At 46.9% G+C, this 25,556-nt stretch overlaps 1 protein-coding gene across 1 annotated transcript in view; it reads right to left on the minus strand.

Annotated features, from left to right (window-relative positions):
• LOC125437821 (heparan-alpha-glucosaminide N-acetyltransferase-like) overlaps nucleotides 1–25,556 on the minus strand; it is a 133,448-nt gene that overhangs the window by 22,611 nt on the left and 85,281 nt on the right. Inside the window, exon 9 of the mRNA XM_048505828.1 lies at nucleotides 20,846–20,923. Coding sequence (XP_048361785.1) covers nucleotides 20,846–20,923 — 78 coding nt within the window. The remainder of the gene's footprint in view (nucleotides 1–20,845; nucleotides 20,924–25,556) is intronic.

Genomic DNA, 25,556 nt, shown 5'->3' on the forward strand with positions numbered 1-25,556 from the left:
TCCAGCCAGGGGTCTGCAACCTGCTGCTCTCCAGATGTTCATGAACTACAATTCCCACCTGCCCCTGGTGAGCCACAGGTTGCAGACCCCTGCTCCAGACTAAAATAATTTCCTGTGACTGAGGCATTATAAGAGTTTGCTGGAGCAGAATTGGGCATGATTGAAACATTGTATTTGTTACAGTATCCAAAATACCTGTCACATCTTGAGAGCAGACAAGTAGATCAAACTGATCTAATCTGACAGCTGCTCCTCCCAGCACCTTGTCAGAACCAGCTGAAACCAGTCAGCTGTTCTTCATTATGATTGGTCACTTGTTATATAAAAGAAGTGCTTGCTTACCAGCACTAGCTCTTAGGGATTACCTATAGCTGCTGGGCATGCTGCCCATTTGCTGTTTGAGTTCCTGCATGCACTGTAAATATCTGCACTGTTGATAAAGTTTTTCCTCACAGTTAAACTTCTGTGTGCAGTGGTAATTGCTTTCAGCTGTGCTCAGCCAGTGCTTAGCTGCACCTTGCTGGCCTCTGTAGCAGGCTTTCTCTAGCATAAACTCAACTCTGTGACAGTATTATAGTCCACTAGCGGGCCTGGCCACGCGTTGCTGTGGCTCAGTCTGGTGAAGTGGAAAAGAAAGAAAAGGGGAAGCGAATGGTTCAAACATGTGTCATTGCACATGCTTGCAAGGGAGGGGAGGGGCAAGGGGCCCCCCCTCTCCTCCTTCTCTCCCGTTCCCTTGCATGGTACCCCGCCCTGTCCCTCCCTAACGTTCCCCTTCCTCTGCTAGGGTGGGTGGGCCATGTCCAGGTGGCGGACCCTGTCTCTTTCACTCCCTTCCCTTGCAGGCGAATTACCTAACTTAAAAGACGCTGGGAGGCATGTGCTATGTTGTGTTCAAATTTCAGAGTGTTTGGTCCAGCAAACCCCCGGACCCTCCCTCACCTTCCCTGTGGCATGTACACAATAACTGGCACAGTTGTGACATGTACACAACAGGAGGTGTGGAAACAGTATGGAAACCTGGCCGCACGTGAATGCGACGTTGTGTGAAAATTTCAAAGCAATTGGTCCAGTAGTTTGGGAGATTACCTGTTAGCAGAAAAACGCGCTGATAGATTTATATATAGATAGATAAGAGGACATGCCTTGGTGTGGAAGACCTAGGGGCCAATCTAAACAACACTTCAACAGTTGGTCTCAGACATTAGAAAAGTGTTAGAAGTGCAATTGGTAGTCTGGTAGCTGAACACTATATTATTGTATGACTTTTGACCACTGAGGAAGGCCAAAAAGCGTCTGTTCGTAAGGGTCAAAAAGTATTCTACAGGACCCTTCTGTGAATTTTAATGGTGATTTTTTTTAATAATATTTTTATTAATTTTCTCATATAGTTAACAGACACAAAGAACATATGAAGCAGGAAAAAGAAAGGAAAAGAGAAAAAAAAGAGAGTGAGAATACAGCTACCCAAGAACTGCATGAATATTAACTCTAGCATGTTTGGAGCTCAAAACTGGTATCACTAGAGAGAACACTGCACAGTTTTAAAATTTACTACCTTCTCTGCCAATTGGCTCTAAAGCATCAATAATAGACAATTTCTTGTATCTTGATCATTAACAAATTGGTGTTCTTGCTGGTCCTATTATTTCTACATAGTTGATTCAGCCTCAAATTAAAAAAATTAAGTTCCCATTTCTCATCAAATTCTTGTTTTGACTGTTTACAAGGTTTGTTAGTTTAGCCATTGCAGCATATTCTTTAATTATATCTTCCCAAAGTTCTGTGTTGAGATCTTTCTCATTTTGTAATTGTGATACTGTGTGTCTCAAGTAGGTTATTACGGGGCTTTTACGAGTGCAGATGGTTTTTAATATGTAATAAGTGAATATGTGTTTTTTATATTTAGCAGTTTTTATATCTAGTGATCCTTTAAACAGTTTCTTGACCTTTAAGAACCAGAGAGGTCACACGCCATGTTGTATTGTTCTGGTAGGTCCTAATACAAGCTAATTTTTTTGTTTTATTTTGGATTTTGCTTCAGCTAGTGAGTCAATCCGGTAACTTCTTTCTGTATTAGCTACAGCAAATATTTCTTGTTTTAGGAATATGACAGATTTTTAAAGAACGACTTTTGAAAAAAAAAACCCTTTGCCTTGTATGCATCACTGCTTGCAGCGTACAGCGATAGTAACAGGTTTATCATTCCATGTGGCTATCCACCATTACGGCAGAATGGGAGCTCATGAGAGCATCATATTTACAACAAAAGTCACAGCTGTCCCTCACGAAACGAAATTAGGTTTGATTTTATGTCATGACGATGTTCATTAGTGCCATCCAGTCTGGGAGGGCGAGATCAGATAGTCGACGGCAGACTGGACAGTCACGGCAAAGTGAAGAACTGCAGGCTCTGGCTGGCCCGCACGCCACAAATAACATGTGCCCAGAGCATGTGACAGAGAACATGTAGATAATGAGGAGCGCCGTTTCACTTTTCAGTCCGAGACCAAATATTTTCATGCGGGAGTGGAAGGAAAGAGTTCCAGGAAGGTTGGAGAGACGCGTGGATGTGAAGAATGCAGTGCAAACCAGAGGAGGAAAGGTTGCCCCACCCTCCATACTTCAAAACTGTCCCTCAAGGCCACAGCCAAACGAAAGCCTCACTCTGCTTTTCAAACTACCTTGAAGTAAATACCCAACACTTCCCTGTAACTGAGGCATCTGAGAGACCCAGGGGCTTTCCGCACTGACAGAGTTGTACTGGTTTCTATCTAGGTTCACCCCAGTGTATCCGCACTGCAACTGAGCTCAACGTTGTTTTGTCTCAGTTCCCCCCCCCCCCAGAACTGCGATATCCCTGTCGCAGTTATGAACTGCACCTTTCTGCTGGAACAAGGTCGATACCGCTTCAAAGCTTCGAAGTGCGGACGCATCGAAACGACACCTCATCTGTTCAACCAATCAGGAGCCGCTTTTGTGGCATGCGCAGAATGGGAGAGTCGTGGCGGGCATGTAACTGTAAACTGTAAAAACTGTAAAAAAAAGAACGCTCCCGTTTCCTGTGGTAACACAAGCTCCAATCACGATCGAGGAGTGAAACAGGCACCAAGATGATTCTGCCCACTTAGCTCGGTTCCAGCGGGCCAAGTAAGTTGCTGTGCGGACAGCCTGGAATCGCCCCCCACTGAAGGGAACTGAGTCGACTTTAGCTCCTGTAGTGTGGAAAGCCCCCCAGATACCTTGCCAAAGGATTAATCAACTCTCATTCTGACGCCTATGTCACAGAGCCTGAAAAAGGGTGCAAGGTTGGGCCCATGTAGTTGAGCGGCAGAGCTCAGGAAGAAAGATCCCTTCCCTGAAGATGCAGCACCGGCTCTGAGCAGGGATCCCTGAGCAGTGGTCTCTGCAAATGGCTTATGAGCTTGGTCATGGGATAATCTGATGGTCTGAACAGCTAGAACATTGCAATATGGTCTGAGCGAAGAACCAGCTCCGTGCTTTGCTGTTGCCAGCTGTTGCTGTGTAAAGCATAAACGTTATCCTTAAAGAGCACAGCAGACTGTCTAATAGCCTCAGGGATCTGATGGAAGAATGGGCAAAAGTTCTTCCACAGGAAATGCTGGCGCTTCATCGTACAGGCCAGGCTGTTGTTGTTCTGTTAAGTGCCCCTGACTTACGTTCCTTGTTGTTGTTATTGTTGTTGTTCTGTCAAGTTCCTTCTGACTTATGAATTAATTATCTCCAAAATGGGCTACCATGAACAGCCTTGCTCAAGTCTTGAAAACATAGCCTCCTTGATTGAGTCCATCCATCGCATGTTGAGTCTTTTCCTGCTGCCTTCAGCTTGCCCATTGGCTCTTGTCTTCTCAGCTTTTCCAGTGACTCTTGTCTTCAGATTTCAGATTCTGTGACCTTTATTAGGCACTAGCGTTGCTGTGGCAATTGTCCTTCTCATCACAGTCCGCAACCCACACAGATGTCCGTGCAGGTCCAATGATCCCCAGCATAGCCTTTTGGGGTGATCAAATGGAATCCCTCTTTCCCTTTTCAATGCACATCGTTATATGGTGCTGTCTTGTTTTTTTAGTATAAGGTAACCCTTTCCATTCCCTAACAGAACTGTCCAGAGTGTGAATCCCACTGTCCATGAGGCTGGTTGACACACACAATCCTGGTTTGGGTAAGGCACAACTGGGGCAAGCAGGCTATCCCAGTCAGGCAGCAGAGGCAGGGTGGTGAGGCGCTCAGATCGAGGCCAGCTCCCTGGGTTCTGAAAGCGCCACGTGCAAAAGAAGCGGAGCCAGTAGTGTTGGTTCGCCCCCACCCCGCGGATTTTCTTAAAAGAAAAAGGCAAACTCCAGCTCGCTTTTAGTAAAAGAGAGCTATGGCGAATATGGGTGAGGAAGTGGGTAAGTGGTGGTTGGATGTGAGGGAGGGCAGAGGGAGGTGTGTGAGGATGAGCTGGATGTGTATGAGAGTATGTGTGTTGTGTGGTAGTAGTGGGTGAGGCATAGAGCGTGAAAGTTACCTGCGTATGGGGGAGGGAACCCCACCTGACGTCTCACACGGCAAAGTGTGTATGTGTTTCATTTCCACTCCTTTTAAAATGAACTCACTGTTTGAAAATGTTTTCTTACATGCGCATGGTGCATCTTTGGTCAGCCAGCAAAGATCCTCGTGCTGTGGTGCCAGCTGCTGCTGATGTCCTTAAAAAAATCTGCCCAGGCAATGGCCAATCGGAAGCCCTCCTGGGCGAAAGTCCCAACTAGTCCCACCAATTTCCTAAAAACACATGGGCACCAGGAAAGGTGTTGGTAGGTACCCAAGCACTCCTGGTCACCAGTACTGAAGGCTGCCGGTAGAATTTCCTTCCACTGGGGGAAGTGAGAAGCGTGAAACAATGGATTCTGAAGAACAGATGTACTACCACTACCCCGCCCTTCCAAACACTGTTGGTTATGTTTTAACAACAAAGAATGGTGTTCTTACTGAGCAAAGTTTAGGAACAGTTTTGCAGGAAGGTAACTTTAAAGGCACCCATTGCTAACAGCATCTGACAGGCTACGGCTGGAGTTTCCTGCACAGTGCGCGAAGCTTGGATCAATGGCGTGGAAATATTTCTGCCCGACGCAATCAATTGTGCCTTCCAGCCTTGTTACGCCACAGCTGAGCAAGCACACAATTCCCATCCTGTCACCTGCAACAGACCCTTTATTTTCTGTGCCGTACTGGGCTGACAGACTTGCAGAGTACAAACCAAATCAGCAGGATTAGGGAGGCCACGAACTTCATCGCAAATGTGTCCGAAAGCTGGCCACACTGTGTCCAACAGCCACTGTTACCTGCAAGCCAAACCACTGATCTTTTCACCTGCATCCCTTTTCCTCTTGGATAGTTGTTCAACAACTGGGCGGCAGCTACAGCCACGTGCATTTCCTTGGCGTGGTGGTTAAGAGCATTTCCTTGGTGCATTTCCTTGGCGTAGGAGGTTAAGAGCTCTGAGCTTGCATTCATTCGAATCTCCAAGCCAAGTGACATCACACAGCCCCAAGTATTTCCGTTGACCTTTTGGGCTGCCTTACCTTAAAGGTGCAAAATCATTCCACAAGGTCAAGGTATGTTCAGACTAGGAAGGGAATTACAAATGTAAGTGTTGTCAGAATTGCTACTGACCTGTAAGTGACCCAGCAGATTCCAGGCAAATTAGAGACAGAGCTGCTTTGTTGTTCTAATTCTCAAAAAGCTTGCCCAAGAAAATCTTGTGGGTTTCTAAGGTGCGACTGGATTGGGAGTTGGCTGTTATACTGCAGAGCAACACAGCTGAAACTGTAGTGTTGAATTGGAACACAGTGTATAACAGACTTCTTCTCTCTGTGATACACCTCACAGAGATGCCAGCCACAGGCGGAAATGTTAGGAACAAAATCTACCAGACCGGCCACACACAGCCGGTAAAACCAACAACCACCAACGGTTGAAACTATTTTCTTCTGTCAGGATACACTGGGATCAGGAACTCTGTACTAAATCGCGGGCAGTTTTTTTCACCCTGGCCCATACTGGGGAAGTGACATGATCTCATGAATCTCACTTTGGCCAGAAGTCTTTGTTGAATGGTACAACTAGTCCTGATTACCAGCTGCATGGACCATTTCTCAGCTTTGTTGAGTGTCTTGGATGAAGCCATTGGGCAATCTCACCTTTCATCGCGCCAGTGACTGGGTCAAGACAGACAAGTTTGGGCCACAGAAAGAGTGGATAAGTCATGCTATGCTATCTTCTATTACGTGAACAAAATCTCTCTTGGAAAATAGGCAGAACAGGACTGGTTCTTTGGTAGTACGTGTTTCCCAGATATAAGACAGTGTCTTACATTAATTTTGCTCAATATAGCTATGTCTTATTTTCAGGGGATGTCTTATTTTCTGTGTTTCTGTTATTCGGACATGCTTGAAACAAAACTTGCTATGTCTTACTTTCGGGGGATGCCTTATATTTCGCACTTCAGCAAAACCTCTACTATGTCTTATTTTTAGGAGATGTCTTATATTCGGGGAAACAGGGTGGATAGAATCATTTGGTAGATAGATAGAATCATAGAGTTGGAAGAGACCACAAGGGCCATAAGAACATAAGAACATAAGAACTAGCCTGCTGGATCAGACCAGAGTCCATCTAGTCCAGCGTTTCACTGCTACTACGCAGTGGCCCACCAGGTGCCTTTGGGAGCTCACATGCAGGATGTGAAAGCAATGGCCTTCTGCTGCTGCTGCTCCTGAGCACCTGGTCTGCTAAGGCATTTGCAATCTCAGATCAAGGAGGATCAAGATTGGTAGCCAGAGATCGACTTCTCCTCCATAAATCTGTCCAAGGCCATCAAGTCCAACCCCCTGCCATGCAGAAACACACAATGGCTCATTCCGCACATGCAAAATAATGCACTTTCAAGCTGCTTTCACAACTGTTTTTGCCATTCCGCACAGCTTCAAAGAGCCCTGAAAGCAGCTTGAAAGTGCATTATTCTGCGTGTGCGGAATGAGCCAATGTCTTCTCCAGCGGCTCTTGCCTTCTCATAAAACGACCACAATACGATAGCCTCAGGCCCTTTCTGCACAATTCATTTAAAACGTTTTGAGGCAGGAAATCAAATGCTTCCTCCGTGGAGTTCTGCATTGCTTTTACCCCCTTTGGTTCCCAAAACGTTTTATTTCCCTCTCAAAAAATGTTTTAGAAATTGAATCCCCTTTTAAAATAATTCCCTGAGGGTTAAAACATACCTGTGGATGTCTGACTTCCTTCTCTGCACCATTTCTCTGCTCACTCTCCGTTCCCCTCACCTGTTTTAGGAGCATTTCTGTCGAGTCTCTGGGAGTTTTGTTTTTTTTGGTGGGGCTTAAAACTTTAGTGCATCAGTATACAGAGGCACCACCTGTAAGGCTGAACACACTCAAACGAAGTCGACTTTATAAGAAAAGGAACGAACTTTATTGATATGTGTCACCCTAGTTACAGGGTACTGGAACTGAGGGTTCTTGCCCTCAGTTCCAGTATATATGAGTGGGCGGTCCTTTGCAGTGGCGGGAATTAGGGGATTCGAAGAAATGAAACTTAAATTAAACTTGGTCCTGACACCACCAAGCTGTAAAGCACAGGAGGGGCCTTTTTGAAAATGTTTCACCTAAAGAACTGTTTCAAAATGACATTCATTTAAAATGTTTTGAAGATGCAAATAAAACATTTTGGGAACCAAAGGGGGTAAAAAACAGTGCAGAACTCCGTGGAGGAAATGGTTTTATTTCCTGCCTCAAAATATTTTAAAAGGTTTCTGGGAAAAGGAAACAGATCTCATTATGGGAAATGAACGGCTCAAAACATTAATACAACAGCTAAATAAAAACAGAATGAAACAGAAAATCCACAGCCAAAGTACTGGCCGGTTAGTTGTTCAAGACAGTGTTGAAATCTCCTGACTTTGTATAACCTGGTTGCCCTCAGCTCTCCTGAAACTATTCAGCACCAGTATAGGTCACTGTGGGGTCCAGGTTACTGTTGAGCAAGGAGCTAGCATGGTATAGTGGTTAGAGCGTGACTAGGATCTAGGAGGACGAGGTTCAAATTCCCACTCTGCCATAGAGATCTCGAGCCAGTTGCATGCTTTCAGCCTAACCTACCTCACGGTGTCGTTGCAAGGTAAAAATTGCTAACATACCTTGGCAGGAACTTGGATGGGATAAAAAATATAATATGGAATATGCTGCCACAGGAGGTGGTGATAGTCACTAATCTGGATAGCTTTAAAAAGGGCTTGGACAGATTTATGAAGGAGAAGTCGATCTATGGCTACCAATCTTGATCCTCTTTGATCTGAGATTGCAAATGCCTTAGCAGACCAGGTGCTCAGCAGCAGCAGCAGCAGCAGCAGAAGGCCATTGCTTTCACCTCCTGCAGGTGAGCTCCCATAGGCACCTGGTGGGCCACTGCGAGTAGCAGAGCGCTGGACTAGATGGACTCTGGTCTGATCCAGCTGGCTCTTTCTTACGTTAAATTTTACTGCTGAACATTCCCTTCCCCACAAATCCCCCCAAATTATGATGTGCCGGTCACAGGTGAGCATGTTTCACTATGCTTTGTGTATCCCCTAGTCAGGCAGCTGCGTCACACCCAAGTGCACAGGTGTGTTTTCACCAGATGTACATGCAAAATGCACACAACAAAAATAACAGTTGCATTAAGGACTGACATCTTACATTCAAATCCACATTTCAACTCCAGTTCTTCTAGTCTCTGAGGCCACCAGGGGATCTCAGTAGGGGGTACCCAAGAATAAAAAATCACAAAAAAAGGTGAAGTGATCATACTTTTATTTTGTGGATACAAAACAATGAAAGAGATATAATGGTAAGAGAATCTACACTAAATTACCTTGAGAGCTAATTCCCTAGGATCAGTAGATGAACATACAAAAAAACTAAGAAGGGGTCGGGGAAGGAGAGGAGAGGAGGCAAGGGATAAGAGAGTACAATATTCTTTGTTCCCAAGGTGGTGAGAAGGTGAGTTGCTGAGACTCCATGGAGCAGAAGTCCAACTTCCGGGGAGGGAGAGGCAGCTTCCCTTGCAGGCCGGAAGGGTAGTCGGCATTAGTCCCGCCCGACCCGACCCCTAGGGCTGGATGCCGCATGGTGGTCCCAGAATGCGACAAAAGAGCAGTGACGGCAGAGGTGCGCCCGTCAGTCAGGCCTCAACACGGTCTCGGCCCTCCGGCACATCGCTGAGGCCAGGGGACCGCCCTCTCCTGCCCTGCCCGACTGCTCCAGAGTAGCAGAGCAAGGGGCGTGTCCCAGGCCTCAGCGGCCAGCCCGGAGGCACCAGGACAGGTAAAGTCGCCGGTGGTGGGGGAGGCTTGGAAGCCGCTGCCGTGCTCAAGCAGCTGTTTCCCATAGCGAAGCGGCTGACTTTTCGCCAATCGAGGCGGCCTTGGTAGCCTTGACTGCGAAGCAGCTAAGCCCCTGCCGAATAGCTCCCCTGGGAGCCCGGCGTTTTTGCCGTCCCAGAATGCTCTATGTCCGCCCACGTCGCGGAAGAGGCCAGAAAGAAAGGTGGGATCAGGGGGGCAGGGAGGTTTCCTGCAAAGAAGTTGCAGGTGTATCCCGGAAGTAATGGGGAAACCTGGAAAACTCCTTCCACATACCAATGTTTGATTCTGGGAAATCCCCATTTGTTTGACATGGGACCAGACTTTCCCAAGATCATGATTGACTGAACAAAATCAAAGTTGAATTCGACTGAGCAGTCTGAAGTTACTGCCCTCAAAATTCAGTGGAAAGAGTTCAACGTGACCCCTGACATTCCCATGTGCAGAGGTTTTCACAGCACCCAGTGTGCCTGAATTGATCGGATGCGCCTGAGTTGATCAGATGTGAAGGCTGCTTTGATGGCTCAGAAGTGATTGCCCGTTAACTGGAAATTATCTTGTTTTGGTTTGATGAAATACTCTTGAAGCGGATGTATCATTGTTCACAGGCCATGGAACTGGGGGAGAGGTACATGATGTTAAGAGTATTTGGCAACTATGTATGTAAGTTTTGTAGGAGCAATACCACTTGCGTCCTTGGGTTAATGTTGAGCAGCTGCCTAATTGGAGTGACCTTTACCTGCTGCTTAATTGGGACTTGGCTTCCACATTCTCTCTCTCTCTATTCATGTACGTTACTGTATATGATTCTACCTTCGTGATATTTCTGAGTATGTTTTATGCCAGTGCTTGTGCATTTAAACTTTTAAAGAAACAACAACTGAACGGAAAACTCCTGGTGTCCTTTTACCGCTGTGCTATAGAGAGTGTCTTAACCGACTGCATCTGTGTATGGTTCTCCAGTTGCACAGTGGCAGATAGGAAGGCACTCCAAAGGGTGATCACTACTGCACAGAGGATTATCGGCTGCCCTCTCCCCTCCTTGGAAGAACTCTATAATTTCCGAAGCCTAAAAAAAGCCCAAAATATTCTGAAGCCAGTCTCATCCAGCACACTCTTTTTTTTGAACTGTTACCATCCGACCCGAGCCCGATTCAGGTCTATCAAAACTAGGACAAAGAGGCTTAGGGGCAACTTCTACTCTAGAGGCTGTATGGCGATGCTGAACTCCAGCTGACTTCGTGTTGATGTGTTTGGGGCTGTGTAGGGGATGGAGTGGAGGAAGGGAAAGTGAGGATATGAGGTATGGAGTCTGGAATTGTATGCATGTGAGGGAATGCTGCTGTAAATTTCGTTGTCGCGTGCACAATGACAATAAAATCTTATGCTTACTGCTTTCTTTTGTATATATGTTTTGTATACCATACTTTGCCTCTTTTTTAACTTTATATAAAAGTAACTTTCTTAACTTTCTAAAGTCTGCTGTGTGTTGTTGGGAAGAGAATAACTTTATGCTGTTGCAGCTGTTTCTGCCTCATCCCTATAGGGTTTTTTTTTTTTTTTAACTATAGATAGCCAGTGGCTAGATAGGGACCTAGGAACAGCTTACCTTTACTCTATCATTGCTGGCTATCCCTTTGATGTTAGGCGAGTATTCTCAGGGACTTCCCTTTCCTTCCGGCTCCTTCCTCGACCCCCACCATCTTCTTCTTTCCAACCATGCCTAGAGGGTGGGCCGAGATTCTCCGTGCATCCCATCCAACTAGATTAGGATAGCATAGTGAACCTACCTTCTACCTATCCTACCTACCTATCCAGAATGGAGTTCACTAATAAATGCTCTTTTATTAGATTAGAAACTACAACTGACTCCGACTTTTGCTTTTGTGTAAGCTTGCCTTGCGTTGGGATCCATCAGCACGCGCACGAGGAGTAGGGCCTGCTGTGTTGTTCTAGCCACCCGTGCCGCTCTGCTAACTACAAATAGGGATAATCTCCAACTACCAGGAGCTCTTATTCCCCACACGTGCATTATTCAACTCTGCTAAGGATAGCTTATGTGACCAAACCTTCTTTCACATGAAAGCCCTGGTGACCTCATGCCTCTGTGATGGAACATTTTCTACAATGCACTTCAGAATTTCAATGGGGTGCTCTTAAGAAAAAACAGGAAAAGATGGTGGATCAAATTGGGGTGCCCCATCTGAGGGAGAAAACTTATTACATTACAGTGAGCACTCGAAAGGTCTTCTCTGTGTCTGAGTTCTTGGTGTCGAGACCCAGATTGCTAGACTGGCTAAATTCTCCCAGCCTCTGAGCACTCAAAGGTGTCTCCCTTGTTTGGATCTTTTGATGCTGTTGAACAGCCCTCTGAATGAATCTCTTTCCACATTCAAAGCAAATGTAGGGTTCTCCCCTGTGTTCTTGGATGTTGTTGATGAGAGCACCACTATGACTGAATTTCTTTTCAGATCATTCAAAGTCTCTCCTTTGTGTGGGGTTCTTTGAGTGGTTTGAAGATACCTACTCTGACTGAATCTCTTTCCACAATCGAACATTCAAAGGTCTCATTTGTGTGAGTTCTTTCATGCTTTTGAAGATACCTACTCTGACTGAATGCAGCTTTTCCACACTTTCGAAGCATTCCAAGGTCTCTCATTTGTGTGAGTTCCTTGATATTAGATTGTGGAGCTACTACTAACATTGAATCTCTTTCCACACTCTGGGCATTCAAAGGTCTCTCATTTGTGTAGGTTTCTTTCCTTGAGTTTGAAGATTGGTACTATGATTGAATCTCTTTCCACACTCTGAGCAACAAAGGTCTCTCATTTGTGTGGTTGCTTTGATGCAGTTGAAGATACAGCATACGACTGAATCTCTTTCCACACACTGAACATTCAAAGGTCTCTCATTTGTGAGTTATATGATAATAGTTGGAGAATGGTACTGTTACTGAATCTCTTTCCACCACTCTGGGCATTCAACGTTCTTGGTGCTGATACTGTTGGAGATACCTCTCTGACTGAATCTCGACCACAGTCTATGCATTCAAAGGTTTGTCTCTGTGTGGGTTCTTTGGTGCACAAGGAGCTTTGACCTGCAGCTGAAGAACTTCCCGCACTAAGCATTGTTGTGCTCCCCATTATGCTGTGTTTTTGGAATATGTACGTACCTTTCTTCTACCAGAAAGGTCTGTTTCCTCTCTAAACTTGAATTAATACCTTCCTTCCTGAACAGGTCGCTTTGGTGTTGAAAAATCTGATTTTGTGACAAGCTCTTGCCACAGTTTGGCAGGGAACTAGAAGACCTCTCTTTGATGTGTTCTTTGATGCCTCAGGGCTTTGCCCTGCTAAGGAAAGTCATGTCACACTCAGACATTGATGTGACTTCTTTCCACTGTGTATTTACAAATGGATTTCATATTGGCTGTGATCTGAAGTTCATTTCTACACTCCACGCCTTACATGTTTCCTCTACTGTGTGGATTACTTTATGGCAATCCTGTCCTTGGTCAGGAATAGATTCATCCTCTTCTCCAACCATGTGACTTCCTGTCCGCTTTTCTGGTTTGCCTTGATTCCAGAACTTTCAAATCTCCATTCTTCTCTTTCTGGCAATAGCTCCTTGAACTTGCTCGTTGCCCCTCACTCCACTGGTCATCTCTTGCTGCAAAGGAATAAAAGAGGATCTTGTTAGCACCACATAAGGAAATCTGATCTTTCATTAAAGTTCCACATCCTGAATAAAAACACTTCAGTGACTTTCTTGCTGCTGTCCATTAAAATTATACATTAATATACAATTTAAAGATCTTGAGAACCTGCTGTATCAGATCTGTAAAACTTTCTAACAAGTTGTGAGAATGCTTATTCACAAGGCAGAAAACGGCTGGGGTTTTTATTCTTTTTCTTCTGACCCACCTTGAGTCCCTCTAATTTGAAAAGGAATTGATGTGAATATTGTAACCCATGTGTGGAACTGCTTCCATGATTTTGTCTAATCCCCTTTTTGCCAGGCATCCCTGGCAGAAGCTGAACAATGAGTGTCACAAGTTGTGTGAAGGCATTTCACTACAACCAGAACTCTCTACCCATCAAATTCACTGGGGTTCCAATCCGTCCTGGAACAGAGTCCTTATATAGGTTTCTGGAGTTATCCCCAGAAACCATCTCTGTTACTTGGAACAACTTAACCACTTAATCTCAAGAGGTGTCATGACTAGAGCAAGAGATGTAATTCTTTCCTTCAGCTTCACTGCATGGCAGCTTTTTTAAATATCCCACTTACTGACTGGCGTTGCCAGTTTTCCCTCATGCCTTGCTCTATTCCCCAAAATATAACAACACCAGAGCTGGTTGGCTGTTTTGTACCGACACGTTCCAGTAAGTGACTTCCTACTGCACAGCTGAAATTTCAAGATGAGGGGAATCTTGGAGATAGGGGAAACTGACTGTGACAGATTTGAACTAGCACCCTGCCCAAGATCTGATGTAGAAAAACATCTATCCAAACATCTGTGGCTTTGCTTCACATTGAGCAAAGGCAAACTCTATGCTGGGGATAATTAGGAAAGGAGTTGATAATAAAACTGCAAGGATTGTCATGCCCTTATATAAAGCCGTGGTGCGATTTCACTTGGAGTACTGTGTTCAGTTCTGGTCGCCACATCTCAAAAAGGATATCGAAGAGATAGAAAAAGTGCAGAGAAGGGCAACGAGGATGATTGAAGGATTGGAGCACCTCTCCTTATGAGGAGGCTGCAGCGTTTGGGACTCTTTAGTTTGGAGAGGAGACGTCTGAGGGGGGATATGATTGAAGTCTATAAAATTATGCATGGGGTAGAAAATGTTGACAGGGAGAAATTTTTCTCTCTTTCTCACAATACTAGAACCAGGGGGCATTCATTGAAAATGCTGGGGGGAAGAATTAGGACTAATAAAAGGAAACACTTCTTCACACAATGTGTGATTGGTGTTTGGAATCTGCTGCCACAGGAGGTGGTGATGGCCACTAACCTGGATAGCTTTAAAAAGGGCTTGGACAGATTTATGGAGGAGAAATCGATTTATGGCTACCAATCTTGATCCTCCTTGATCTCAGATTGCAAATGCCTTAGCAGACCAGGTGCTCGGGAGCAGCAGCAGCAGCAACAGCAGCAGCAGGCCATTGCTTTCACCTCCTGCATGTGAGCTCCCAAAGGCACCTGGTGGGCCACTGCGAGTAGCAGAGTGCTGGACTAGATGGACTCTGGTCTGATCCAGCAGGCTAGTTCTTATGTTCTTATGAGCATGGCTGGCTTTGAGATTCCAGAGGTACGCAGGGCCAGTTAGGAAGTTGTGCTATTCTTTGCACTGGGTGTTCATTCCCTTTGGGTTGGCTTTTTGGATTCACACATTTCCCCCTCTGCTGAACCTACCGTGCCTCAGATCAGAGAGTCTCTGCGATTCCTGAATCTTCTGAAAGCAAGACTTTTCCTCTCCTTTTGCAAGAAGTGTGAAAGGAATCGACATGTGTTTTGCTTTCTGTGGATTTTCTTGCTCTTCCCAGCTTTCCTCGCACAGTTCCTCCTGCTTTTCCAAGCGCTACTTCAGAAGGATTGAAAGGACTGTTTGCAGGGGGCGTATTTGCCCAGGGGAATGAAGTAACCCATGTCCCTGGGAGCAACTAATCTGGACACGGGGGGAGGCACAAAATCGGCCCCACGTGACCAGATGCATTCCGACCCAGCAGCTGCAGCACGAGTTTCTCTCATGCCTCAGCTGCTGGGCCGGGAAGTGGGGCTGCCCTTGGCTCCTGTTCCCAGCCAAGCAGCTGGGGCACGAGAGAAACTCGCGCCGCAGCTGGTGGGCAGGAAAGTGGGTCTGGAGCCTGACTTGCGAGTAAGCGGTGCTCTACAGGGGGGCGCCCAGAGGGGCCTTTTCCTCCGGGTGCCATTTGGCCCCCATACGCCTCTGACATTTGTTGTTTTTTATGCTGAGGGTATATTGCTTGAGCAGTAGGCCCTTGAAATTGTCCTAAAACTTACCTGGTCTAGCCCCTCCACCCTTGAAATTGTTGCAAAACTTACATGTTCTAGTCCCTCCAATCCAAAAAAAGGCAGCAGACAATTTCCCAGGCTAGAAAAAAGTAGTAGGGGGCAGGCAAAATGGAAAGAACTGTGACTAGCCCAAGGTCACCCAGCAGGAATGCAGGAGAGGGGAAAAAATCTGGTTCAACGGAGACGAGTCCTCCACTCTTGTGGAGCAGTGAGGAATCAAACCTGGGTTGATTCCCCACTAGGAAAATAATCTGTGTTTCCTCCGGTTCCATTAGAAACGGTACCTTTTCATCCCGGGCTCTGCCTCCCCACCGCAACGTGCGTCCGTTCAGGGGGTCAAAGTTAATCCTGGGATCAAACAAATCAACTCTTCCCACTGACTTATGATCTGCTATATGGCTCTTTCACCCAGCGTTCTGATTGGCTGTTGTGTTTGGGGCGGGAACGCAACCACACAGCCCCTCCCCTCTGCCTCAGGAAGTCTTTTCTATTTTTTAAAAACTTTCTGCCTGCGCAGCTTCATAGAAACATAGGAAAGCTATTTTTAAACGTTTAAACTGCTCAGCTTCATTGGTGCGCATGCGCAGCACCAGCTCTTCTTCCCTTTGTAGGGTCATACCTATGACGCCACGACCAGCACACACCAAAAAACCCCTCAAGCGCTCTGAGCCCAGCCCACTGCGCTCTGATTGGTGCGTTCCTCCTAGGGCGGGAAAAACGACATGATTCATTTCCTGCGGTCTCCCCACTGATGCGGTTTCATCCCGGGATTTTCAAAAAGCTGCACTTCCCTGCTGATTTTTGAAAAACCTGGGATAAGCGGAGGAATGCGCGCCAAGGCTGGGGCAGAGCCGAGTTAGGCGCTGAAACCATGGGGAGTCCTTGACAAAACTGTTTTTTTTCCAGGTGACTATCCCAGGTTATTTTGACCGTGGGGATTTGCCCCTAGTTTTCTAGGTTAGAGTCCATTGCTTTTAACCACTACCCCCCGCTGGCTCTTATTTTTGTTCATACAAATGATCCCGTACGAATGGTATGAACGGTGTGGCAGCAGTGCTCTGTGATCTGAACTGACTCATGGAGGAATCACCCTCAGACTTAAACCAGTCCTGGCAGTTCTCTGCTTTCTGACCAAGCCTGCACTCTCTGGTCGAATCCCCACTTGAAATTTGCACGCAGATCCAAACCTGTTCGTTGTGAAACTGTGTCCTCTTTATCGGAGTTTCTCCCTCCCCCCGCAGTGAGCACACAGCAGACACACCCGGTTGCAGAACTCTTAGCAATCCCCACAACCAGGCTAGCTCGCTTCGCTGGTCTCCCCTGATTGGCTGGCATGCCTTGATGGGGCGGGACCTTTTCCCACTGTGGAAACGTACATTGTAGGGGTGTGATAAAAAAAAACAGCGTGTAAAAGTTTAACGTTTAACTGTGCAAACAGTTAATTGTTACCTGTATAAACCAAGAACAATTCAAAATTACGCATTTGACTGTTTAATATTTGCATCCCCTTCTGCTGGCCGATCGCAAAAGCGGAAGTGAAACCAAGGAAAGGCTGCGTGTGCATTGCAGTGCTGATTGGTTGCCCAAATTCTGCGTCACACTCCAGGGCGGGAAACGAGTCAGGGTTTCAACCCTCATCCCTCCCCTTGGATCAGCCCTGAACCGTGTTAATGGGGTCTATTCCACTTGCAACCAGGTCCTGCCAGAACACGGATTAACAGGGAGAACGAGCGCCAGAAACGGAATCTGCCACGCAAGCAGTGGGGAGGTCGGCCCTTAAACCTGGTTAGTTTGTGTTCTGAAACCTGGCTAAGACGGTAGTGGGGATTCGACCTCTGAAACTCTTGCTAACCCCTACAGTGAGATTTGTTCCTCAGTACTAAAGTATGAGATAGAAGTGAGCCAGTGAAGTATAATGGTTAGGATTTCAGGCTGAGATCAGGGAGCCACCTTGAGCCCGATCTCGGCTGGGAAAGGCAGAGTGGAAGTCGAATAAATAATAATAATTCAAATTTAAATTGCCACTTGGCCACCAAGCTTACAGACTAACCTTGGGCTGGCCATTCCCTCTTGCTGCCTGACCTATTTCTCAGCCTCACTGTGAGGTGGAAATGGGGTGGGGAGAAACGATACACGCTGCCTGAGATAGGGTAATGAAATAAAACTCTCTATTCCGATCGGCTGACAATCTATGCAATTTTTGGCACAGTCTTCAAACAGCCTTCCTTTTTTTAAAAAAAAAACCCACAAAACTTGGGATCGGGAATAGATAATTTGCTTGTGACAAAAGGCTGATTTCCCACCTTTTCACAGTCAGTGACGTTAAACATTTGGCATGATTACAGGCCCTGAGCGGTACGCACGGAAGCTCGTCTTGGCGAAATCATCTCTTTGGAGTCGGAGCAGACAGTGGAAATGAAGTGCACGGTTTCGAAGGTGAATGGAAGGAAAGGGACTTGGAGGGGAGATTTGCCACCGTTTCGCTAAGTGCTTTGAATGAAATACGGCAAGAACTCATATCATTGAGGAAAGAAAATGCACGGTGGGCCCAGAGCCAACGGGACAACAAAAATAGAAAGGGACGGAACAGACAGGACACTGTCTGTTCTATGTCCTTGCTGGGTTGATGCTTCACCATGGCCATTGAACACGGGCAGCAGAGTCTCCCTTTGCCCCCCCAAATGACAGAAAGAATTAGCTTCTGAAAGAAAAAAAAGTCCAACCATGCAATAAAAGGCCCATGGCCCTGATCCAGCTACATGCACAGTGCCTTCTCTAGCTGTGATGATCAGCTAATCGGAAGGGGAAACTAGGGGAGAAGATGAGGACCAGAGGCGTATGGCCTATAGGGTAAGGTGACCAAATTTTTAATTTTGTAACGCGGGGTGTACGCGCACCCGTGCGGCCGCAGGAGCACACTGCCTTTTGCGGCGCTCCTTGGTCGGGAAACAGGGAAGCGCCCCAGAAGGCAGTGCGACAGCGCAGGAGGCGCACGTGGCCGCAGGAGCGCACTGCCTTTTGTGGCGCTCCCTGGTTCCCTGTCCTGTGACAGGGCAGGAAAATGGGGAGCGCCGCAAAAGGCAGCGCGCTCCTGCGGCCGCATGCGCCTCCCGCGCTGCCGCTTTTCTGCTGGTAAGCTTTCCTGTTTTCCCGCCCTATGACAGGAGCAGGAAACTGAAGCGCCAAAAGGCGAGTAATAGCTCCTCTAACGGCTCGTCTTGCACCTCCAGCTGGCGCACTGCCTAAATCGGGAAAATTTAAAAACCCCGCGGGACACGGGACGCGTTGCCGAAAAGCGTGACTGTCCCGCCAAAAGCGGGATGGCTGGTCACCTTACTATAGGGACATGGGGTCACTCATGTCCCCGGGCGCAAGCCTTTTGGTCACATGGCGGGTGCCAAGCACCCCCACATTACCAGACAGCATGTGCCTCAGCTTCACACTACCAAACCCCACCCCACCCCCACCTCCCTGCAGGCCGGCACAGGAGCCAACCTGCACGGAGGCGGTGGGTGGGGCTTGGTGCTGAGTGGCTGTGGCACCCACCTGGGCCGCCTGCCACTGCTAAGCCCCACCCCCAGCCTGCACAGAGGCTGGGGGTGTGACTTGGAGACATGGCCCCCTGGCCTCCATGCAGGCCAGCTTTTGAAAGACGGCTTGCATGGAGGCGGAGGGCAGGGCTTGGTGGTGGGGCCACTCCCTGAGCCATGCCCCCTGAGCGTAAGGGGGCACAGCAGGTGTGGGGGTGGGTGGGGCACCCTGAGAAGGAGTTGTCTCCGGGTGCCATTTCCCCCCGATGCGCCTCTGGTCAGGGCAATCCTATTAAGTGCCACCCCAGTTCAAGCCCATTGATTTCAGTTAGCTTAGACTGGTATAATGTTGCAGGCAATTGCCCTGCAACTCCAGAAGCGCTGCCCCAATCAGTTTTATCATGATTGGTAGGGCTTGGGAAGGGCAGTGACCCTGGCATGCCAAGCGTAGAAAGAGGAACCACATGTTCATCACCTATTTGCATCAAGAGTTCTTCATCCAGTGAGGGTTATACTCTGGGCTGGGAAATAGATTTCATGCTGAAAGAGGAAATTGCTATGGAAAAGATACAGTGAATAGGGAGACTGCGAAAGGGTGTGCTGGGAACCACAATGAGCATCTTCTCTCCTTCATGACATCACTTCCTCTCCTGTTAACAGCAGGACAAATTAGGCCACTTCAGAGAGCTCTTCCCCTTCCCTGTCACAGTTTCAGACAAAGTTCCTCACCTTTCCTCCAAAGAGATAAAAGCAATACGCTGGACGGTTCTCTGCATCTTGTTTCCTGCCACTGATTATATGACAATACTTCCAGGGTAAACACAGAAGCAATGTCACACTTTGCCCTTTGTCCTATTCAGAAGCTTATAGGAAATTAAAAGGCCAACTATTGGATAGAGAGTTCTCTACCCTAATCACCGCAGCCAAGAAAACGTGCTCCCCCCTGTATTTTTCTCTCCCATTTGAACGGGGCCACTTGGCACACTACCTGTATTGCTTAATAAACCCTGTTCAAAGGAGAGCCATAATGCTTGCCAGGTTTAATGTTATGCCTTCTGCCTTGTTACATGGCAGATTTAATAAGCAAGAAAAGACTAAAAGATTGTGCCCATGTAACGATGGCTCAGTTGAATCTCTGGCCCACCAATTACTTCACTGTCTCAGATTCAAGGAAATCAGATCCAAGTATGTGAATCTTACTCCTTTACATTTACCCCATCTCCCCGATTTAATTAGATTACACTACTTGTTGGACAACCCTGATCCTTCTCTCTGTATGAGTGGCAGACTTTCTCCTGGAAATTATTAAATGCCAGTAGATTTCCTTCGTCCTAACATGTATATCCTGTATTGTATATGCTTTTTAATCTGCTTTTATTATTGTGGTACTGTTTATGCCAATAAAGGCTTGCTATAGCTATAGCTATGTCACACTTCTGTAGAAATTGCAGGGAATCTATGGTTTTCTGGCAGTTCCTAGAGAGGGCTGATGCCACTTACAGGTTTTCTCAGGAAATGACATCACGTTGTCACTCCTCTCATTCTCCATCCCCTATCTCTTGCTGGTGGCAACTCTAATTGCAGCAGACTACATCTGGCTCCAGTACTTACTAGCAGAGACAGCTGCTCTTGGACTGTTGGAAAATGGGAGAGTGCGTTGGGGGACATAGAACCAGAAATTCATTATTGAAAATATATAATGGATAGTAGATCTTTGCCATCATGGCCAGGAGCTGTACACCATTACCTCTCTTTCTGAGATTATCTGCACTTTATGAACAACTGCTGTAATTAAAAATAATGGGCGCCTGGTAGCACTGCTAATTCTATTATCTTTAAAGCACCGGGCCCTCAACAACTCACCAGCAAAATCGCCCAGATGAGAAATCTCTTTAAAATGCTCTGTGGTTGCTGGCGGTACATTAGGATAATCTTCCCCGCCTGAAATTCAGAAAGAGAAAATGAAAACACAATCAATCAGAAAAAGCAAAGAGAAGGGGGAAAAATTAGTTAGACACAATCAATGCAAGGTCTTCCCGGATATAAATCAAATTACTAAAAATGTATGAAGACTAATAAAGTAACTGGTCACTCAAAACACACTGCTGTTTCCTCCAAATGGACTAATGTCCACCCACACCAAAATCAACTCAAGCTTCAATGTGGTAGACCTGGGGAAAGGAGTGTCCTAGCCAGTGGAGTAACCACCACATACACCTTTTGACATTTCCTTAACTGAATCACAAGGGGTGCCATCAAGAGACAGTGATCCAAGATCTAAAAGGGGCAAGGGCTACCCCTTGCTGTACCAACTGTACCAACATCTAGGTACTGTACCAACTGTACCAACATCTACCCCTTGCTGTCCCAACTGTACCAACATCTAGGCCTACTAAATGTCTGCTGGATCTGGGGTCCCCAAGATTAGTTGGAGGCAGAGCAAGACATGCCAACTCTAAGTTGGGAAATTCTTGGAGATGGAGGATGGTTTGAGCCAGAGGAAAAGCTTGAGGAGAAGGACCACAGTGGCATATAAGGCCATACCCTCTAAGTTTCATTTAGTAGAGTGCTAGATGTTATTAAAGGGAAGATTGTCAGACAGCAGTATATAACTAGTACAGTGGTGGCGAACCTATGGCATGGGTGCCAGAGGTGGCACTCAGAGCCCCTCTGTGGGCACGGGCAAACAGAGCGCCCACACACACATATCTAGGCTGGCCTGGGCCGCTGGGCTTGATTATTAGCATTAAACCCAAGACCTAGTTTTGGAGAAGCAGTGTAGGTAACCCTGTTAAGCGCTGTTAAACCTCACTGATTTTCATGCGAAGAACTAAAGCGTGATCCTTTACCTGGGAGTAAGCTCGATTGCTGGGGCTTGCTTCTGAGTAATGGGGCTTGCTTCTGAGCAAACTCTCCTAGGGTCGTGATTCACCCGTTGGAAGAGTTGCACAGCTGCTTCAAAGCAAAGCCACCGAGCACAGCTTACTCCTGAGTAACGTACGCCTCGGAGTCAACCATTTTTTCTAAACTAAAACCTCAGTATTCAGGTTAAATTGCCGTGTTGGCACTTTGCGATAAATAAGTGGGTTTTGGGTTGCACTTTGGGCACTCGGTCTTGAAAAGGTTAGCCGTCACTGAACTAGTAGGTCAGAATGTTTGAGAAGGACTGAGGAACTAGGCGTCAAACCCGCGGCCCTCCAGACATTACGGACTACAGTTCAAGTGGTCCATAATATCTGGAGGGCCGCAAGTTTGACAAGACGGCGCAGCAGCACTCTGTAAGACTATCTCAGTTTTAACTTCTTTCTTTTAGTTTCAGTTTTCCTTATGAAATTTTATCAAACTCAAATGAACTCTTCTCCTAGGCTGTTTATAGTCTATTTGTTGATTCTTTTGTTTAATCTGCTCACAGAGAGTAAAGTGGAAAAAGGCTCTAGTTGGGAGTGTCTGTCGGTGCTTCCAATTAGCTCTGACCTCGTCTGCTTGAGAAGGCTTTTGTATCCTACCACGTTTGGTTTCTGAAACTATTACTAAAGTTTGTTGCTGACAGAAATGAGCCAAAGAAAACAGCCCCGTTCAACAAATGCCACGGCTCTCCCTACCCAGAAAGCATGTAAACAAACCCAAATGGACCTGTTTTGTGCAGACTCGCTTGCCGCAGAAGATGTTTGGAACAGCTTCAACCATTCAAACAAGTTTGCCATTCTCGATCCTGATGTAGATCCACCTGCAGCTTTACTGCTGCGATATTTGTAAAGCTGAGTTAGCGCAATAATGAGGCAGAGTTCGTTGCTTACTGAAATAAAGTTTACTTACTATAAAAGAAGGGTAGGGTATCTTGGGAGAAAACAAGAAATATCTTTCTAAGTAGCTAGCTCCAACAGCTAGCCTGCTGCATGCTAATTACCGTGTTTCCCCGAAAATAAGACAGTGTCTTATATAAATTTTTGCTCCCAAAGATGCGCTATGTCTTATTTTCAGGGGATGTCTTATTTTTCTGTGTTCTGTTCGTCGGGCATGCTTCCAAACAAAAACTTTGCTACGTCTTACTTTCAGGGGATGCCTTATATTTCGCACTTCAGCAAAACCTCTACTACGTCTTATTTTCAGGGGATGTCTTATATTCAGGGAAACAGGGTAATTAGTGAGGTCAGAAGTCAGTGACCAGACAATTGATACCTATTGGTTAAGCAGATCTGGCATGGGCTACATGCCAGTCTGCACGTAAGCCATAGATTTATATTCTTTGTTACTCTCTGCACATGCTCTCTAGTAGCTTGTTAGCCATGTAATAGTCAGGCAACAGGCTAGCTATTGGAGCTAGAAAGATATTTCTTGTTTTCTCCCAAGTTACCCTACCCTTCTTTTATCAGTGGCGTATCTGCCTAGGGACAAGGGGTACCCCTTGTCCCCGGGCGCCACTCTTCTGGTCACATGGGGGGCGCAAAATCGGCCCCCCATGTGACCAGGAAGTCCTGCTGTCTCGTTTTTGCGTGCCTCGATCCCATCCGAGGCACTCAAAAAAAGACTTCCTGCTGCCTCCAAGCGCCCTCAACCCCACCCTGGACTCTCCCCTCTCTTCAGAAGAGACTGCAGGCTGCCGACTGGGAACCCAGCCAGCAGGGGGAGTCTGGGGGGGGGAGGTGGGCACCCTAGACCTTGCCCATGTCCATGGTGACATGGGCAGGGTTTAGGGCAGTGGGGATGGAGTCTGGGGGCATCAGGGGCGGAGCTAGGGTGGTGGGGGGCAGAGCCTGTGGGCGCCCTGGAGACAATTTGTCTCCGGGCGCCATTTGCCCCTGGTACGCTTCTGTCTTTTATAGTAAGTAAATTTTATTTCAGTAGGCAACTGACTCTTGCCTCATTATTGCGCTAACTCAGCTTTACAAATTATCCTCCACTTCTCCAACCCTCCCAGTCTCTTTCAGCTTATCGGCTGCTTGTAATGCTTGTAACGCTGACTTTGTTTCTTGCCCTGGCGAGATCTGGAATTTGGATCCACTTCGCAATGCTGCTACTCAAACAGGAACATCTGCTATCTCCTCAGTGTAACTTGATCTTTTATCAAAACAGGCTATACTGATTTCAAAGACCTTTGGACTGCTATCAACAAAGTTTTCTAATTTGACTGGGGAAAATCGATGACCTCAGCAAATTGTGCCAGCTCCAACACGCCGCCCCCCCATTACATAAGGGAGGTAAATGCTGTAAAATCCTTTGTTTGCTCTGATCTGCACAGATCTGCACCTGAGATTTCTGAAAAGCAAAGGCACAGATCAGAGGCCTTTGCTCTTCAGAAATCTCAGGTGGCCATTTTTGTGGGGGACACTGGACGAGACTGTAAAAAATGGACTAGTTACAATTCCATCAAGAGGAGCAGCAGTGGCGTAGGAGGTTAAGAGCTCGTGTATCTAATCTGGAGGAACCGGGTTTGATTCCCAGCTCTGCTGCCTGAGCTGCGGAGGCTTATCTGGGGAATTCAGATTAGCCTGTGCACTCCGACACACGCCAGCTGGGTGACCTTGGGCTAGTCACAGCTTCTCGGAGCTCTCTCAGCCCCACCTACCTCACAGGGTGTTTGTTGTGAGGGGGGAAGGGCAAGGAGATTGTCAGCCCCTTTGAGTCTCCTACAGGAGAGAAAGGGGGGATATAAATCCAAACTCTTCTTCTTCTTCTTCTTCTTCTTCTTCTTCTTCTTCTTCTTCTTTTCTTCAATCAGAGAACTATTGAAATGTAACTACAATAAAACTGAACTTATGTCCGATGAACTTCTTCCACCGATAAAGAAATCTAGACTGGTTTTGACGTTCATGACACCATCAACCCCAAGCCACCAGCTGAAACACAGAAGCCTGCATACTTCTACTGGCACAAAGTTGCCAAGAACTTTACCCTTGCCTGATCAGTTGCCTGTTCTTTACATCTCCTGGTCCTTTGCACACAGGCCCCTTCCGCACATGCAGAATAATACACTTTCAATTCACTTTCAGTGCACTTGATGTAGGGATGCACTGCTGACCCAGCAGCACCGTAAGTAGAGCGCTGGCACACCGGCGCTCCTACGGCCTTCTGGTCGCACCGCTCCCCCACCCCTCATCCCCCGATGAGTCACGGGTCATGAACTACCTGGCTCACAACCACCGGGTGTCCCGGACAAAGGGACAATGGTCTTGCCCCCAGGTGAGGATTAGGCCCAGACGCTGATGCTCCTCTCCGCACGTAGCAGCCAGATGAGATCATGCATCACATGATGATCTCTCAGCCTCCCGCTCTCCCGCTCTCCCGGAATTCCCCCCGTTCCGCCCTTCTACACGCCCCCGTTAGAATCATAATAAAAGGTGCCAGGAACCAGCACGCGGCAGAGTCGCTAGGAACACGGACACCCGCGCTCCCGCTGCTGGCACTCTCCACCAGATGTTATCACCGCGTCTCGTCTCGTTCTTGCGCTGACCTCGCGGTCACGACTACACTTTGCAGTTGTGAGGAATAGCAAAATTCACTTGCAAACAATTGTGAAAGTGGATTGAAAGTGCATTATTCTGCATGTGCGGAAGGGGCCACAGTTGCATTTATT

This window comes from Sphaerodactylus townsendi, linkage group LG08, assembly GCF_021028975.2.
Source record: "Sphaerodactylus townsendi isolate TG3544 linkage group LG08, MPM_Stown_v2.3, whole genome shotgun sequence".
In the NCBI taxonomy this organism is placed as follows: domain Eukaryota; kingdom Metazoa; phylum Chordata; class Lepidosauria; order Squamata; family Sphaerodactylidae; genus Sphaerodactylus; species Sphaerodactylus townsendi.